This window comes from Amphiura filiformis, chromosome 4 (genome assembly GCF_039555335.1).
Source record: "Amphiura filiformis chromosome 4, Afil_fr2py, whole genome shotgun sequence".
NCBI lineage: Eukaryota > Metazoa > Echinodermata > Ophiuroidea > Amphilepidida > Amphiuridae > Amphiura > Amphiura filiformis.
Genome location: NC_092631.1, coordinates 57,213,315 through 57,229,263, shown reverse-complemented (window position 1 = coordinate 57,229,263; position 15,949 = coordinate 57,213,315). Strand labels below are relative to the sequence as shown.

Genomic DNA, 15,949 nt, shown 5'->3' with positions numbered 1-15,949 from the left:
CTTGGAACGGTCCATGGTTTTCCATGGATTAGCATGTGTTCCTCACGGACCAACCTGGGTAAACAAACAAACAAACCAATTTGGGCGCTGCAATAAGTTTGTATTGTAGGCGAACCTCTGTTTTGTGTGCATGCGACAACTCAATCACACCCTTTGGCTGGATTAGAACAAAGGGTACCTCTCGCTTTGGTAGGCGCTTTTACGTGACTTTCGTTTCATCACTTATTGACAGTAGCCTGCCTATTATTGCGTTAATACGCTGTCAGGTCAGTTACCGATTTAATGGCGGAATCCCTTTGTCTCGAACAAAAGGTACCTCTCGATGAATAGCCTTTCGGAAACTCAAATAGGCACAAAGGAACAATAGGCGTTACGTAATCTAGTTTCTCTCCTTTCTATATTAGCTCCATGGCATATACTGTATAGAGATTATGCAATATGACGTCGAGCATGACAGAGTCATCCTCATTCAAATACAATTCAGGTATCCGTAACAGTGGCGTATCTAGAAGGCCCTTACCCCGGGGGGCTGAGATGGTTTGTGCCGCCCTGGAGAAAAGATACAGGATGCCGCCCTACCCCCCCGACACACAATCCACACACAGCGATTATTTGGGAAGTCTGAGGGAATGTTACCTCCTAAGAATTTGAAAAAAAACACCATTTGGTGGACGATTTTGACACTATTATATTGTAAAATTATACTTAGAAAAAGTGAAAATGAAGGCCCAAATGAAGCAATTCGTGGACCAAAACTGATTCTGTGTTCTAAAGAGAAGAGAAAACGGCCACTTGTTTATCTATTCGTAGGAGGTTGTCTGCTCAGAAGTTGGAAAGTTTTGGTAAATAATGGTCCAAATTGAAGCCATTGTGTGCATCATTTTTCACTTGTTTATCCACAGGCAAGGGGTGTCTGAGAGATGTTCCCCCTCAAAATGTTGCAAATGAGGGTCCAAATTGAAACCGTTTGGTCATGTTTATCCATAAGCTGGAGGGGTGTCTGAGGGAGATATTTCCCCTCCTCCGAAGTTGGAAAATTTTGCCAAATAAAGGTCCAAATTGAAGTCATTTGATGTATAATTTCAAAGTTGTTTACCCAATAGCAGGGGAGTGTCTGAGGAGGATCCCCCCTCCGAAGTTGGACAATTTTGCCAAATGAAGTTCCAAATTGAAGCCATCTGGGGTATAATTTTTCACTTGTTGAACCAGGGGGGAAGGTGTCTGAGGGGGATCATGTTCCCCCTGCCAAGTAGGAAAATTTTGCTAAATGAAGGTCCAAATTGAACCCGTTTGGTGCATCGTTTTTACTTGTTTAACCATACGCAGGGGAAGTGGTGTCTGAGCGTGGACAAGTAAAAAGTCGAATTGATTAATTCGAATTAAACAATTCATTGAAGTTAGCACTGGGTAGTAGCCATTACTGCCAGTAGACAGGAAGTCTAGAAAGTTGACCTCAACGCTGTAGGTGGTCTTCCTGTACTTTTGAATGGGACAGCAGAAACATTGGGCATGTTTTAGACCAAAATTTTGGATTTTTCAGATTTTTTTCTAAGTTTGTGAGAGCATAACAAGACTATCCGTCAATGGATTTTTATTTCCGTCGGTAGATATTTTTAAAATTAAGTTGTTCATAACATATTAAAAAGGCAGAGATCCCTGATGTATAATAAATTAGCTAAGTAAGTTTTGAGTAACCTTGATGAAAATTATCAAAAAGTGCCTATTCAATTGTGTGGGTACGGTCCATCACCTGTCACTTGGTAGTCTTGTAACATGTCTAATGGCGCTGCCCATGGCCACTCGATGAATTGTTTAATTCGAATTAATCAATTCGATATTATAGACTGGTGGATGTCCTCCCTCCGAAATTGTACAATTTTGCCAAAATTAATAAAGGTCCAAATTGGGGCCATCTGATGCATCATTTTTCACTTGTTTAACCATATGCAGGGGGTGTCTGACAAGTCTGAGGGTGGATGTTCTCCCTCCGAAGTTGGAAAATTTTGCTTTTCACTTGTTTATTCATTCACAGGGGGTTGGTTATCTGAGGAATGATGTCCTTTTGCTGGTCCCTGCGCAACATGAGTGCCACCATCAAATAGAAGACACCCCTCCCCACATCTCTAACCCAAGTTTTTTTCCAAGCTGTCCCCATAATTCCTTTACCGGGAAATTTTGAAAAAGTGCGCGCGTAGCGAGCAGAAATTTGCTATTTCAAAGCTAAAAATTAAAAAGGGATGTATCGGCATGATCGGAGTCACCGAGCCAGGGGCCGAAATTCCTAAATCATTCCAGTGATTTACTAGGCCTACTAAGAGAACATTACCGGGACAAGTGCGCGCGAAGCGCGCGAAAAATTGCAGTTTCAATGCTAAAATGAACACAATTGAGGACAATTGTGCCAAAGGAAGATGTATAGGCGTTTTACAACATTTGGTAAATTTAGTCCCGGTGTTTTGATCCAGCTCATGAGTTTTATGCTTATTACAGGCATCAGAGGAGCTGCATATAGCACTCATATTAATGATTTACATAATAGAAAGGATGGAATTATGACTCTGCTTTTTGAGATTCGTGATTGTGTTCAAGTTTGAGATGAAAAAAAAAAGAATTTTCAATGGGGCGTCTCACAGATCTACTCACAGAATGGGTTTGCCGAGATAAATGCGCGAGAAGCGCGATCCAATCTGGCATTTTAATACTAAATGTTCCAAAATGTTTGGCTTAAGTTTGGGTCTAAAATAGACCAAAAGGAAGATGCAAATCATAAATTGTCACAACATTTCTCTCGAATGAACAGGAGGGTACTGACTTGCCACCCTGCTCTATGGACAGTGTCGTAGATTTCTTTTTAACATGGGTGGGTTGGAAAATTTCTTGAAGTACAGTGAATCCAGAGCCTTTCAGTGACAAAATTAGTTTATGGTACAAATGCGCTCAAAGCGCCAGAAAAATTTACTATGATTGAAGCTAAACAGAAGTGGAATAATTGGCACTTTTTAGGTTTATATGACAAAATATAATTGACTTCCATGCAACGCTAATGGCACGGGGCTATATGATTTTGTTACCCTCTGAAAATTTTGGCTTTGAAAAACTGTCTTTCATAAGGATTAGTCTTTCATAAGGACATTTTTGCCGCTTGCATCATGGAAGGTGCTCAAAATCCACCGACGGGTGCTGATTCCAACACCGGCTGCACGTTCCTTTTTTACTCTCTTAGTTTTAATGATCAAAGCAAAATAATCAGTTTTGTTGAAATTCGCGCGAAGCGCGCTAATAATTTTGATTTTTACTGCTTGGAAGGGCTCAAAATCCATCGAGGGGCAATGTTTTTGATCGATCATGCGTTTATTCGGGTTTTTTTCTGACCCTCTGAATTTTGCCGGCCGTAAAACAATCTTTCATAATGATTAGTTTTGTTGAAATTTAGATTTTCACTGCTTGGACGCGGGCTCAAAATCAATTAAAGAGGCGCTGAACCCAACGCAGGGCGGCAAGTTCCCTGTTGTCTCCCTTAGTTAAGGAATGATCATGCATGGTGTTAATTTTCCTCCCCTCCCCTCTTCTCTCAGTGCTAGTTGAAAGCCAGTGGCATAGCTAGGGGGTTTGGCGCCCAGGTCTAAGGATACACAATGGAGCCCTCCCAATCCTTGAAACAAATGCCCGCGGAGCGCTCAAAAATGTGCACAAATAGGACCTATCACTATCACTCATTAATTTTGGTTATAATGAAGTTGAATATCGTCAATTGATCTTTCCAATTAATTTGTGTTCAGATGCGCGCGAAGCGTGCGAAAATTTTGACTTTTATCGCCAGGAGGGGCGCAGAATCGATGTTGAATTGGTCAATTCGGCGCCCCCTAAGGGTGGCGCCCAGGGAACGTGCCCCCTCTGGCCCCGTCGTTACACCACTGTTGAAAGCCACCATATATATGCGGTTTTCTCTTCTTCATCTGCTTTATTCCTGGTTATAAGCTATCTTCCTTGTATGTGCCGCTCCATAAGCCACCTTACTTTTATGTAGTGCCGCCCACAAGCCACCCTCCTTCTATGTGTCACAGTGCAGGCCCATAGTTAAACAGTGTGATATACCGTTTTCCACTAAGAATCACGACGTGCCGCCATTTATATGTGACTGACAAGCGTTTTTCTCTCCCCCTCCCTGTTCTTTTGTCCTGGTTACAAGTCGCCCTCCTTGTATGTGTCACCTCACAAGCCGCCCTCCTTCACCTATGTTTATAACGTCTGTTGTACGTTTCCGCCGCCCAACATGTGCGGCCCTACAAATAGGTAGCTGATAAGCATTTTTCTCCCCAGTTTACTTTTTTTCCTTGTTACAAGCCGACTTTCTTGTATATGTGCCGCCCCCCAAAAAATCCCCCATACTTCTGTGTGCTGCCCCACAAGCCACCATCCATGTAGTGCAGGCCCATATAAAAAAAAAAGTGTGATCTACCTTTTCACCCCCTCTTTTCCCCTGGTTACAAGTCACGATGTGCCGCCCTATAGATGACCAACAAGTGTTTTTCTCTCCCCCCTACTTTTGTCCTGGTTACAACCCGCCTTCCTTGCATGTGCCGCCCGTCACAAGTCGCCAGGGGCGTAGCAAGAGCATCAGGGGCCCATGGACAAGGAACAGTACGGGCCCTTTTAACCAGGGCGGGATTAACCCTATATGGGGCCCTTGGACCAGGCCAAATTTGGAGGCCCGAAATCATGTTTCGAGGAAGGCATATGCACTCAAGTCAGTGGCCAAGTTATGGTTTACGTTTAACATAGACTATTTTAGCCCCAGATCAACATGAATGTTGCTATTTGTGCGCGCGAAGCGCGGAAAATTTTACAATTTTGCCCTATTTTGGCCAAAAAGCTGTTATTTTGGGTGCCCTGGACTCGGGGCCCATCTGGCCCAATGGTAAATCTATTTACTCTTCATTATCAGCCATTAAGGCCTTATTTAATTTTCGCTTTTGTGCTCAGGGCCCCTGAACCCTTGGGGCCCATGGACTTCGTCCACCCTGTCTCCCCGCTTGCTACGCGCCTGCAAGTCGCCCTCCTTGTGAGGTCACCCTGTGGGCATATTAGACTTGTTGTACATTTCCACCCCCTCTTTTATCTTGGTTACAAGTTGACCATGTGCCGCCCTTTATGGATGACTGACACACGTTTTTTTCACAAGCCACCGCTCTCCTTGTATGTGTCGCCCCATAGCGCCCTTCTTATATATGCCACCCTGTAGGCATAAAAGTGCTCTTTCACCCCCTAATATTGCCTGATTACACGCCACCCTACTAAAATGTGCCGTCCTATAGGTGATAAGCGTAATTTTCTTTCTTCTTTCTGTTTTTTTTTTCTTTCCTTCTTTACCTTTTGCTCTTTTTTCTCTTTCCTTCTTTTTTCCTTTTCTCTTTTCTTTTCTTCTTTTTTTTCTTTTCTTTTTTCGCCCCAAAAAAAAAAAAAAAATACGCGCATGTTTATTGTTGTTAATGAGTTATGTACATTCTACAAAAGTTTTGTTGTTTTGGCCTTCTTTACAACATAACTCAAGAACCACAGGACCACAGGACCAACAAACGTATATCTGTGACACACTCGCTATGAATTGATCAATGCAAGTTTTAAAATAGTTGCTAACCTTAAATAACCGCTTCATGGCAAAAAAGTTTTTACTCTAGCGTTCAGCTAATTTCTTGATTAGTTTTACATGTTAAAAAAGCAACTAAAACTTGCGCTATCGTCACCAAATAGCAAAATAAGTCTTATTCTTGAAATAGTGAATTATTTCAACAAGCGTCAATATATAATTATGCCTTATATACCTTCTATATCTGCCACCTTTCAATCACCCCTCTATCCATCTATTTTTCTCCTGGCTGGTTACAAGTCACCCTCCTGGTTTATGCCGCCCTACAAGCCTCCTCTATATATATTTCTTGTCTTTTACTCGCTTCAGTTGTGGTATGTGCCGCCCTCTATCTCTCTCTTCTCTCCTGACTGGTCCTCCTGGAGTGTGTCTCACTTACAAACCATCCTTCTGGTTTGTTCCGCCCTACAAGCCACTTCTCTCTATCTGCCGCCCTACAAGCCGCCCTCTATCTGCGTTCCAGGTATGTGCCGCCCATTTATCTCTCTATCATGGTTGGCTGGCTACAAGCCGCCCTCTATCTGCATTCCTGGTATTGCCACCCCTCTATCTCTCTATCATGGTTGATTGGCTACAAGCCGCCCTCTATCTGCATTCCTGGTATGTGCCGCCCCTCATAGTTGGTTGGCTACAAGCCGCCTCTATCTGCATTCTTGGTATGTGCCGCCCCTCTATCTCTCTATCATGGTTGGTTGGCTACAAGCCGCCCTCTCTCTGCATTCCTGGTATGTGCCGCCCCTCTATCTCTCTATCATGGTTGGTTGGCTACAAGCCGCCCTCTATCTGCATTCCTGGTATGTACCGCCCCTAAATCTCTCTATCATGGTTGGTTGGCTACAAGCCGCCCTCTATCTGCATTCCTGGTATGTGCCGCCCCTCTCTCTCTCTATCATGGTTGGTTGGCTACAAGCCGCCCTCTGTCTGCATTCCTGGTATGTGCCGCCCCTCTATATCTCTCTATCATAGTTGGTTGGCTACAAGCCGCCTCTATCTGCATTCCTGGCATGTGTCGCCCCTCTATCTCTCTATCATGGTTGGTTGGCTACAAGCCGCCTCTATTTGCATTCCTGGTATGTACCGCCCCTCTATCTCTCTATCATGGTTGGTTGGCTACAAGCCGCCCTCTATTTGCATTCCTGGTATGTGCCGCCCCCTCTCTATCATAGTTGGTTGGCTACAGGCCGCCCTCTGTCTGCATTCCTGGTATGTGCCGCCCCTCTATCTCTCTATCATGGTTGGTTGGCTACAAGCCGCCCTCTATCTGCATTCCTGGTATGTGCCGCCCCTCTATCTCTCTATCATGGTTGGTTGGCTACAAGCCGCCCTCTCTCTGCATTCCTGGTATGTGCTGCCCCTCTATCTCTCTATCATGGTTGGTTGGCTACAAGCCGACCTCTATCTGCATTCCTGGTATGTACCGCCCCTCTATCTCTCTATCATGGTTGGTACAAGCCGCCGCGCCCTCTGTCTGCATTCCTGGTATGTGCCGCCCCTCTATCTCTCTATCATGGTTGGTTGGCTACAAGCCGCCCTCTATCTGTCGCCCCTCTATCTCTCTATCATGGTTGGTTGGCTACAAGCCGCCCTCTCTCTGCATTGCGGGTATGTGCCGCCCCTCTATCTCTCTCGGTTGGCTACAAGCCGCCCTCTATCTGCATTCCTGGTACGTGCCGCCCTCTATCTCTCTATCATGGTTGGTTGGCTACAAGCCGCCCTCTATCTGCATTCCTGGTATGTGCCGCCCCTCTATCTCTCTATCATGGTTACAAGCCACCCTCAGTCTGCATTCCTGGTATGTGCCGCCCCTCTATCTCTCTATCAAGGTTGGTTGGCTACAAGCCGCCCTCTATCTGCATTCCTGGTATGTTCCGCCCTCTATCTCTACATCATGGTTGGTTGGCTACAAGCAGCTCCCCTTTTCTCCTGACTGGTTACATCTCGTACTTGATATGTGCCGCCCTACAAGCCGCCCCTATCCCTCATCTTTTCTTCTCAGTGCTGATTACAAGGAGCCTCCTTGTATGTGCCGCCCCACCCATAACTCAGGCCGGTTTTTTTGTTCTTTTTTTCTTCTTTCTTTCTTTCTTTCTTTCTTTCTTTCTTTCTTTCTTTCTTTCTTTCTTTCTTTCTTTCTTTCTTTCTTTCTTTCTTTCTTTCTTCTTTCCCTTTCTTTCTTTCCTCTTTTTCTCTTTCTTTCTTTTCTCTTTCTTTCTTCTTTTTCTCTTTCTTTTTCTCTTTCTTTTTTTCTTTCTTTCTTTCTTTCTTTCTTTCTTTCTTTTCTCTTTTCTCTTCCTTCTTTCCCTTTTTTTCTTTTTCTTTTCTCTTTTCGCCGCCCTTTTTTACCCCGGGGCTAAGCGCCCCCAAAGCCCCCGCAAAATACGCGCATGCGTAAGGTACCACGGAGCAATTCGCACGATAATACAATAAAACAGATGAAAGGTATGAATGGTTGTGGAATCGAATTGCAGACCTGTCCCTCTGTCACCTTAGAACTGCACCTCGTAGGCAATGGTAGGTAATAAACCAACCGGAACAGTATAACAATTGAAATAAAAGCCTGTCTTGGACTCAATTCAAATTATATAGTTCAAGGTGTGCAATTTGGACACACATGAGCGACCGGACAGCATTAATCTGCATTTTTGTGAAATAATTTATTGGGGAGTTGTGAGTAAGTTTGCAGAGTTTTAAAATACAGTGGAATATTGTTTGTGGTAGACTTAACATGGTGATTAGTGTGTGGGTTGGGGCTTGTGTTATCGTGATGTGCTTATGTGTGATGTAGGCTTTGTGTTTTAGCACCTGTGTGAAGTGGAGGACTTACATTTCATTTATTATTAATTTTCTATTATACAGACACGAATAGCAGAAGCAGCTTCACATTAATTTACTGGTCTTCCACATGATAATTTGAACCTTGAAAGATGATGAAATAATATACATAATAATATTTTTAAAGCCGAAAAACTCCTCTCACCCTTAATACTCCCCCACCTCACACACCCCTTAGCACCCACATCCACAAATCCACGCGCCATCGACTTCAAACATATACCCATATCCCAAATGCCTCACTCTGCTCTAACTCCTATTCTACTAAATAATAACTCGTCATTAAAAAACGCAAAAATAATTACATGCTGCTGGAATACGGACTTTTATTTGTCGTTTTCCGTACTAAGGCTTACAGATTTTTGCTCCTCCTACTCATGGATTTAGTTGTCTGGTTTATAGTTCAACAGTTCCTCAAAGCGATATCAGAAAAGACGCTTTGTTCATTGGCCCGCAGTATGCGCTCGCCCCGGGGCACTCAACTTTAGAATTGATGGGTACGTGCCTACCAGCGCGCTGCAGCGTCGCGAAGTAGGGGCATATCGGTACAAAACGGTGTTTTTTTAAAGTGGGGTCATTATGTACAATCAGAATGAAAAAGGGGTCATTGGGTATGAGACTTTGAAAACTGAAGGTGCATGGTCATCGGGTATAGTCGACTTAAAAAGAGGGGCCTATATTGACAGGCACATACCGTCACTTCTAAAGTTGATCCCCGGGCGGTCGCATTATATTTTGTTCAGGGCTCGGCTTTTAAAACTCCCGCACATCACAATAAGGCCATTGAAGAGTGTAATAGAATAGCTAATATACCGATCCCTGCGATTAGTCGCGGATCCGGAGCGACAATATAGTAAACACATCAAGTTAATAACACAATGACAGAAGTCGTGAATTATGAAGTGTTTCATTGAACTTCTACCAGCAAAATATGAAATAATACTAACACAAGAAACCAATCGAGATGATGATACCAACCACAGTGGAATGCTTGCATTTGACCTTCTTATGAATCCAATTTCGTGGCGAGAAGTTGAAATGGTAATATATATTTCAAGGAATTAGGGTTCAAAAATTCTGTAACGTCAATTCCGTAGACTGGATTATTTAAACACAAAGCACACACTGAATACACATAAATTTGGTTTTCCTTGCTTCCGGAGTGGTTGCAGAACTCTTTTTTGCAAAAAAAGTTGACCAATTTATGAATTTTGATTGGCAAAATAGCGAAAGGAAATAGACTTTTCCAACGTTGCAAAACTACACCGGATTGTTGGCATGGACAACATTAATTAAGGAATATGCACGTCTCCAAAGTCGGTGGTAAGTACTATAATTATTTGTTTAAAGTGTTCAACATATCAGCAAAAAGTAATGGGGGAAATCAGAGTACATGGAAATTGTGAAATAGTGGGTACAAAAAAAGTGCGTGAGCCAAAATGCAACATCACATAATACAAGCCGATTTACATAATTTCCCATGACCTTACAGAAGTGATCATGCTGAAATATAAAACTGTAGAGTTTAGTCATTGAGATGCAATTTTGTACTTGTGATCAATGTTGCTAGGCAAAAATCTGCTAGTAAACGGTGAACATTTTCAAGAAACGGAGTATGTGTTGAGACTTCTTTGTGACAGGTTTGAATTGATTTGAGAGCTTTGAAAAAGGTGTTACCGTACATGGGATCATTTCTGATCATTTTGGAGGTGTTGGGTTCATGAGAAAACTGCATTCTTAACTATATATGAAAACAGAGATTAGTAAGTGTTGATTACGTAATTAGTGATCGTTTCACTTAACACTTTATTATGATACTGTTCATTTTTGGTATTGTAATTTTTCTTGTTGTTTAAGGCTCAAATCAATAGTTGGTTAAAACTTTTAACCAATAAATGCATATAACACTTTAACCAGCTTCAAGTTTAAGTGCTTAACCAACTAGGTTGTTTAAGGTCTTTTAATCAATATTTGCTTAATAACTCTAAACAGATAATGATTTATATGTTCTATTTTATCTAAGGATTCTTTAAGAAATACAACTGCTTAATCAATGGTTGTATTGGATTTAATTATGATTGGGACTTTCTTTCTTTTTTTTTTTTTTAAATTGTATACTGAAACATAATTCATGATAGATTTGAAGTCATCAGATCTTGGTCAACTGTGAGATTCGTTCAAAAATACAATTTCATGCATAAAGTTTTTTTTTTTTATCAGTTCAACCCGCTATGTATCCGAGTAAAAAATTAAAATCTAGTAAGCCTTTCTCTCTCGCATGCATTACGATACAATGCTAAAATACAATACATCAACGCTAATAAATTCACACACTCGATACGGTATCCAGCATACCGATACTTCAATGCATCTCGTCTACATTGTAAGCTATTGTGCGCATGCCCAAAACTGAACATCGCGGTACACACATTGGTGATATACATGTACCGTGCACGTAGAACAGTACAGTACAGTATCGCTAGAATGTCAATCCCAATGACGTTGTTAAATCTAGCAAATGAACGCATCAATATCCATCCTTTATGTCTCAACAATGTCTATGCATAACTTATCAAACGAATCTCGAGTTTGGTGCAACCTGATTGACTCAAACCTACCTATTTGAACGAAGTTTCAGAAGACCATAAGCAGCACGACCAGCATTCACTCGTGGCCGCCATTTGCTTTTGTCATTTTAAACAATAATTGGTTAAAATTCCGTGGCGCGAGATGTATCGTTAAACAGGTAAAGTACAATTCCACTAAACATTACACAGTTTAACGCCTTTTAACGTAACAAAAAATAACCACCTTTATACGCTCGAGTTTAACAGTCTTTTAACATACGTTAAACTTTGCAGATTAAGCGCAAAATCACGCCTTTGAACATTGTTTAAAAATCTTAAACTTTTCTTCTTATACTTGGCGACTGTTAACTGCCGGAACAAGAGTGCAATTTTATATCATACGCCTCAAAATATCAATAGAGAAGTATGTTGCAGACATTTTCTTTTTCCCGATGTTTTCGCTGCACCAACCAACCATTAACACAGACTTTGTTCCTTGTAGTCGTAGATACTTGGTATGTCGCAGAGACTAGGATCCCCTCCTCGTGCGGATTGTAGATCACATATCATCGAAGCTTTACAATCAGAATCACATGATGTAGCAGGGCCGTCGCAACCGGGGCGGCCGGGGCGGCCATGGCCGCCCCACTTTTTTGCCAAAAAAAAAAAAAAAAAAAAAAAAATCAAAAAAAAAAAAAAAAAAAAGAAAAAAGATAAAGGTGTGGGTGGGTGGGGGGAGCACTGCACGGTACCAGCCTCTCATCCTTGCCACCCGAGAAGAAAATATTATGCAACCAAATATCAATGAGAAATAGTCATCAGATCATAGACTATTATAGTTTAGGGACACCTCACTAGACTCCATGTCTAGTCGATTTCTTCATTTTCAGGCTGGCCCGTGCCGCTCCTATCAATAATTATAATTGTTTTATTTTTTGTCCTAACCTTTCATTTAAAAGAAAACCGTACAGGCTTAACCCTGAACTATACAAATCCTTGGCCCTCACCCAGAACCCCCCCCCCCCAGGTAAATAATCATTGGAAGAAAAATTAATTTCCCCTAATATAAAAACTTTGGCTAACCTATTTTTAGTGTTATTATGCATGGTTATGCAATTTGTGTTTTAATTAATTTCTTCAGCCTCATTTCATTGAACTTACCCGATTGATATTGCTAATAAAATAAAGGAGAAACCTTCCAAAGAATTTTGGAAATACAAAAAAAATCTTTCATGCATGAATTTTCTTCTTGAATGCAAGAATAATTTTCTTGCATGTTTGCATTTTGTACTTGCATGCAAAAGCTTTATCTTGTGTGTTTGAAAACTAAACACAATACATTTTGTGTATGATGACCTACTTTCAAATTTCTTACATGCAAGAAAAAAGCTCTTGCAGGCAAGAAAAATATTTAAACATGAACGATTTTCACCACATCATTCCAACATTCTATATCGGTATTATTATTTATTATGCTAACAATAATCACAATATCAGACAGTTATTTTTTATTGTTTAGCGCATTTGAATTATATGTGTGTAGTTCTTGCGTTAAGGTTAAAAACATCTAAATGAGATAGGCCAATTTTTGACCATATGGCAGTAAAAAAAAAACGATACAAGTTTTGATACCCTAAAACTAGTTTTTAGCACTTTATGTACATTTACATTCATACAAATGATGTGAGTAGTTTCAATTCACATACCGGGTTTTATGCACATTGTGTACCTCAAATGCGAGGGCTTCAGGGGGCTTCGCCCCCTGAAACCCCCACAAGCGGCTCTGCCCCCTTGACCCCCGCTGGGGGCCTCAGCCGGCCCCCAGACCCCCGCCATATGGCCGCCCCACTATTTCATACCTTGCTACGGCCCTGTGATGTAGTCACGTGAGATTTAAAGTAATATCTGTGAAGAAAAGCAACATAATCATTGCAAAATACTACCATTATTTTAATCAACTTGTTTATACTAAATAAAGAGCGAAAACTGCGAATTTATGATTACTTTCATCTTCAATTTTTAGTTATCTGAATATTGCTCCGGATGTAGCTGTTTAAAATATTTCCAATATATCTAAAGCGCTGGCAACGAGATAAGATGTAGGTGTATTCTGTGTCCTATTTTAGCGGCGCGTCAAAAAAAAATTTGATTTAGACTTTAGACAAACCTCAAATACTTACGTGTAAAATTTCATAAACATGTCGTCGTTTTCCTTAAATTCCTCGACAACTTCCTCCCAATCACTTGGTAGTAACGACTTCATATTATAGGCCGCCTACAGTAAAACCGAAATACTTTGGTGAATTAAATTGAGCATGTCAGGTACATGTACTTTGAATAATCAAATAACTTCGTTTGGCGTAGTGATCTAAACGATCATTAATTCACACAGAATTGTGCCCGTATAGATTGGCATGTGCATTGTTTGTTTGTTTGTTTGCTTATTTGTTTGTTTATTTGGTCATGTAGGCCTATATTAAATACGTTAAAGATTATAATGACGTAATTCTTAAAAATATCATTGCGAGACATGCATGGTACACTAACAACAGTTTTGTGAACACAGTATTTCTACACTACCTTTGCAGAGTACTCCAGTTTCCATTCTGGTTTATCCGTCAAATTAGCTTCAGTGATGTTCAGAATGTGAGTGAAATGATCCAGTACAACCTGTATCATAAGAAACAAATGGATACAACCAAGAGATTTACACAGTTTGTCACAAGTCCTGGAGTGGTCATTACGTTATCTGTAATATTTCGGCATCAAGTATATCATTCCAGCGAAAATATAGTTAACTACTGCATTATAATACATTTAGAATTTAGAATCAGAGATTGGGTTATTCCTGTTGAAATCCATACACCCCCTATGGAAGACATAACCTTAATCTCCCACAGACACAGGAGTGCATATTTCAAATGGGATATCCCATCCACATGATCCAGGTAACCCCGTTTGAAATTCACACTCCATGTGGAAGATTAAGGTCATGGCTTCCATTCAATGGAGGCATATGGATTTCAACTTGAATATCCTATTGCGATCATGATTTTATTTGTCAAATCACTCTGTCGTGACGATATTTCAGTTGCAGTAACAATGTCGCATCGGCGTGACTACATATCAGATATGACCGTAAGAATTTACCGAAAACGTCAATTACTTTGGGAACTAAAAGCCCGAGGGCACTCCAACTTTGAAGGTGACGCGTATGTAGGGCTGTTAAGACCCCAGACAAACAAGTACCTAGACCTATGACTTTGGTTTGCGTAGTGAAGTCAACACTGCTTAGCAACGATTTTGACAAGGACGCAACCCGGACATGTTCGCGTCTACAGAACATGTTGCATTTGACGCGAGCGATAACGGCGCAGCAATCACGCAAACGATCGCGTTTTTCGTTCCAGACATGAACGCTTATTTCTCCGCGTCCGACCACCCGACCAAAATCACCTTGGATACGTGGCTTCACCTACTGCCATGGTTAGGGATGGGCAGTGATAGGTCTAGGTGGTATGTCTATGGTTAAGACTCCTTTTTCAGCATCGCTGTCACCCAAAGACCCCGTATTTTTCTACGAACACATGTTCTGTCACCCGAAGACCCCTTATTTTTTCATTTGATCTGTCACCCAAAGACCCTTGTTAAATTTTAACAGCAACTTTCATTTATCACTGATTTTGTCACTTATTTTGATAAAACAAAGAAATTTGAAGCCATTTAGAACTAGAAATTTGATTTTCGAGGTTTCTGTGGCGCTGTTTCGGCTCTCACCCAAAGATTCCATTTAAAAAAGGTCATGTTCTCACCCAATGACCCCATATTTTTTACATTTTGCTCTCACCGAATGCCCCTTAGTGCGAAAGTGCCAGCCCTACACCTACACTCCGCAAAAAAAGTTTCTTTATGGTTAGGAAATTTGCCCACTATTAAAATCTAGCGACTAATTGTGTACGTTTGCTAAATAATCGCATGCAGGTGATTGTCCTGTGCATTTTGAAACCTCAATCACTACCCTATGACACTCCTGAGAAAAGATATTAATGTTTAAGTAACACGAAATCAAAAAATCAAAATTGCAAAAAGGCCTATTCAAGTTTTCAGCATAAAATAACACACACACAAGCAAAAAAAAACCATGCAGATAACATTTTTGTTTACTTGCTGAGCACATTTTAGGCATCATACTGCGGCTGCCAACTTTACTTGAGATTAATCTCTTTTTCTTTCAGTACTTTGTGTGTCCACCGTTGGCTTCCCTTACAGCAGCCACGCGGCGTCTCATGCTCCTAATGAGGCGTCGAATGTTACCTTGCTCAATCCCGTTCCACTCATTGATAACGATGCGACGCAATCCTACCAAAGTATCTGCCTTTTATCTTCTTGACATGCTTGAGCTGATCCCAAAGCTTCTCCAAGGGGTTTACATCAGGGCTTCTGGAGGGTGGCTCAAGTGTCAATTCCTTCTGTTTTGGTAACATATTGAACATGCAGTATCTTCCAAGCTGCTGTAATCATGACCTTTTTTGAATCCCTTTTCCAAACCCATCTCTCAAAACGTAAATGTCTTAGTACCCACTCAACTTTGTCTTTGATCATTCATCTGCACATGCACAATAAGCAAAGGATTATCCAACATGCATAAGAAAATGCTTTAAATTCAAATTGAAAAGGCGGGAATAATGAAACCGTCTTCGATCAGTGAATCAGCTCTAAAACAATTGAAAAGGCTTCTTTGCAATTTTTATTTTTCGACCTTGTGTTACTTAAACATTCATATTTTTTCTCAGGAGTGTCGTAGGGTAGTAATTGATGTTTCAAAATGCGCAGGACAATCCCCCGCATACGATTATTTAGCAAACGTACAAAATTAGTTGATAGATTTTAATAGTGGGTAAAA

The 15,949-nt window shown here is 41.0% G+C and overlaps 1 protein-coding gene across 1 annotated transcript in view; it reads right to left on the bottom strand.

The window, feature by feature from the left end:
• The window catches only part of LOC140151122 (sphingomyelin phosphodiesterase-like), a 496,863-nt gene that overhangs the window by 463,802 nt on the left and 17,112 nt on the right, over positions 1-15,949 (bottom strand). Inside the window, exons 10-11 of the mRNA XM_072173345.1 lie at positions 13,627-13,716; positions 13,227-13,321 (exon numbers count right to left, since the gene is read on the bottom strand). Of these exons, the coding sequence (XP_072029446.1) occupies positions 13,227-13,321; positions 13,627-13,716 (185 nt within the window). The remainder of the gene's footprint in view (positions 1-13,226; positions 13,322-13,626; positions 13,717-15,949) is intronic.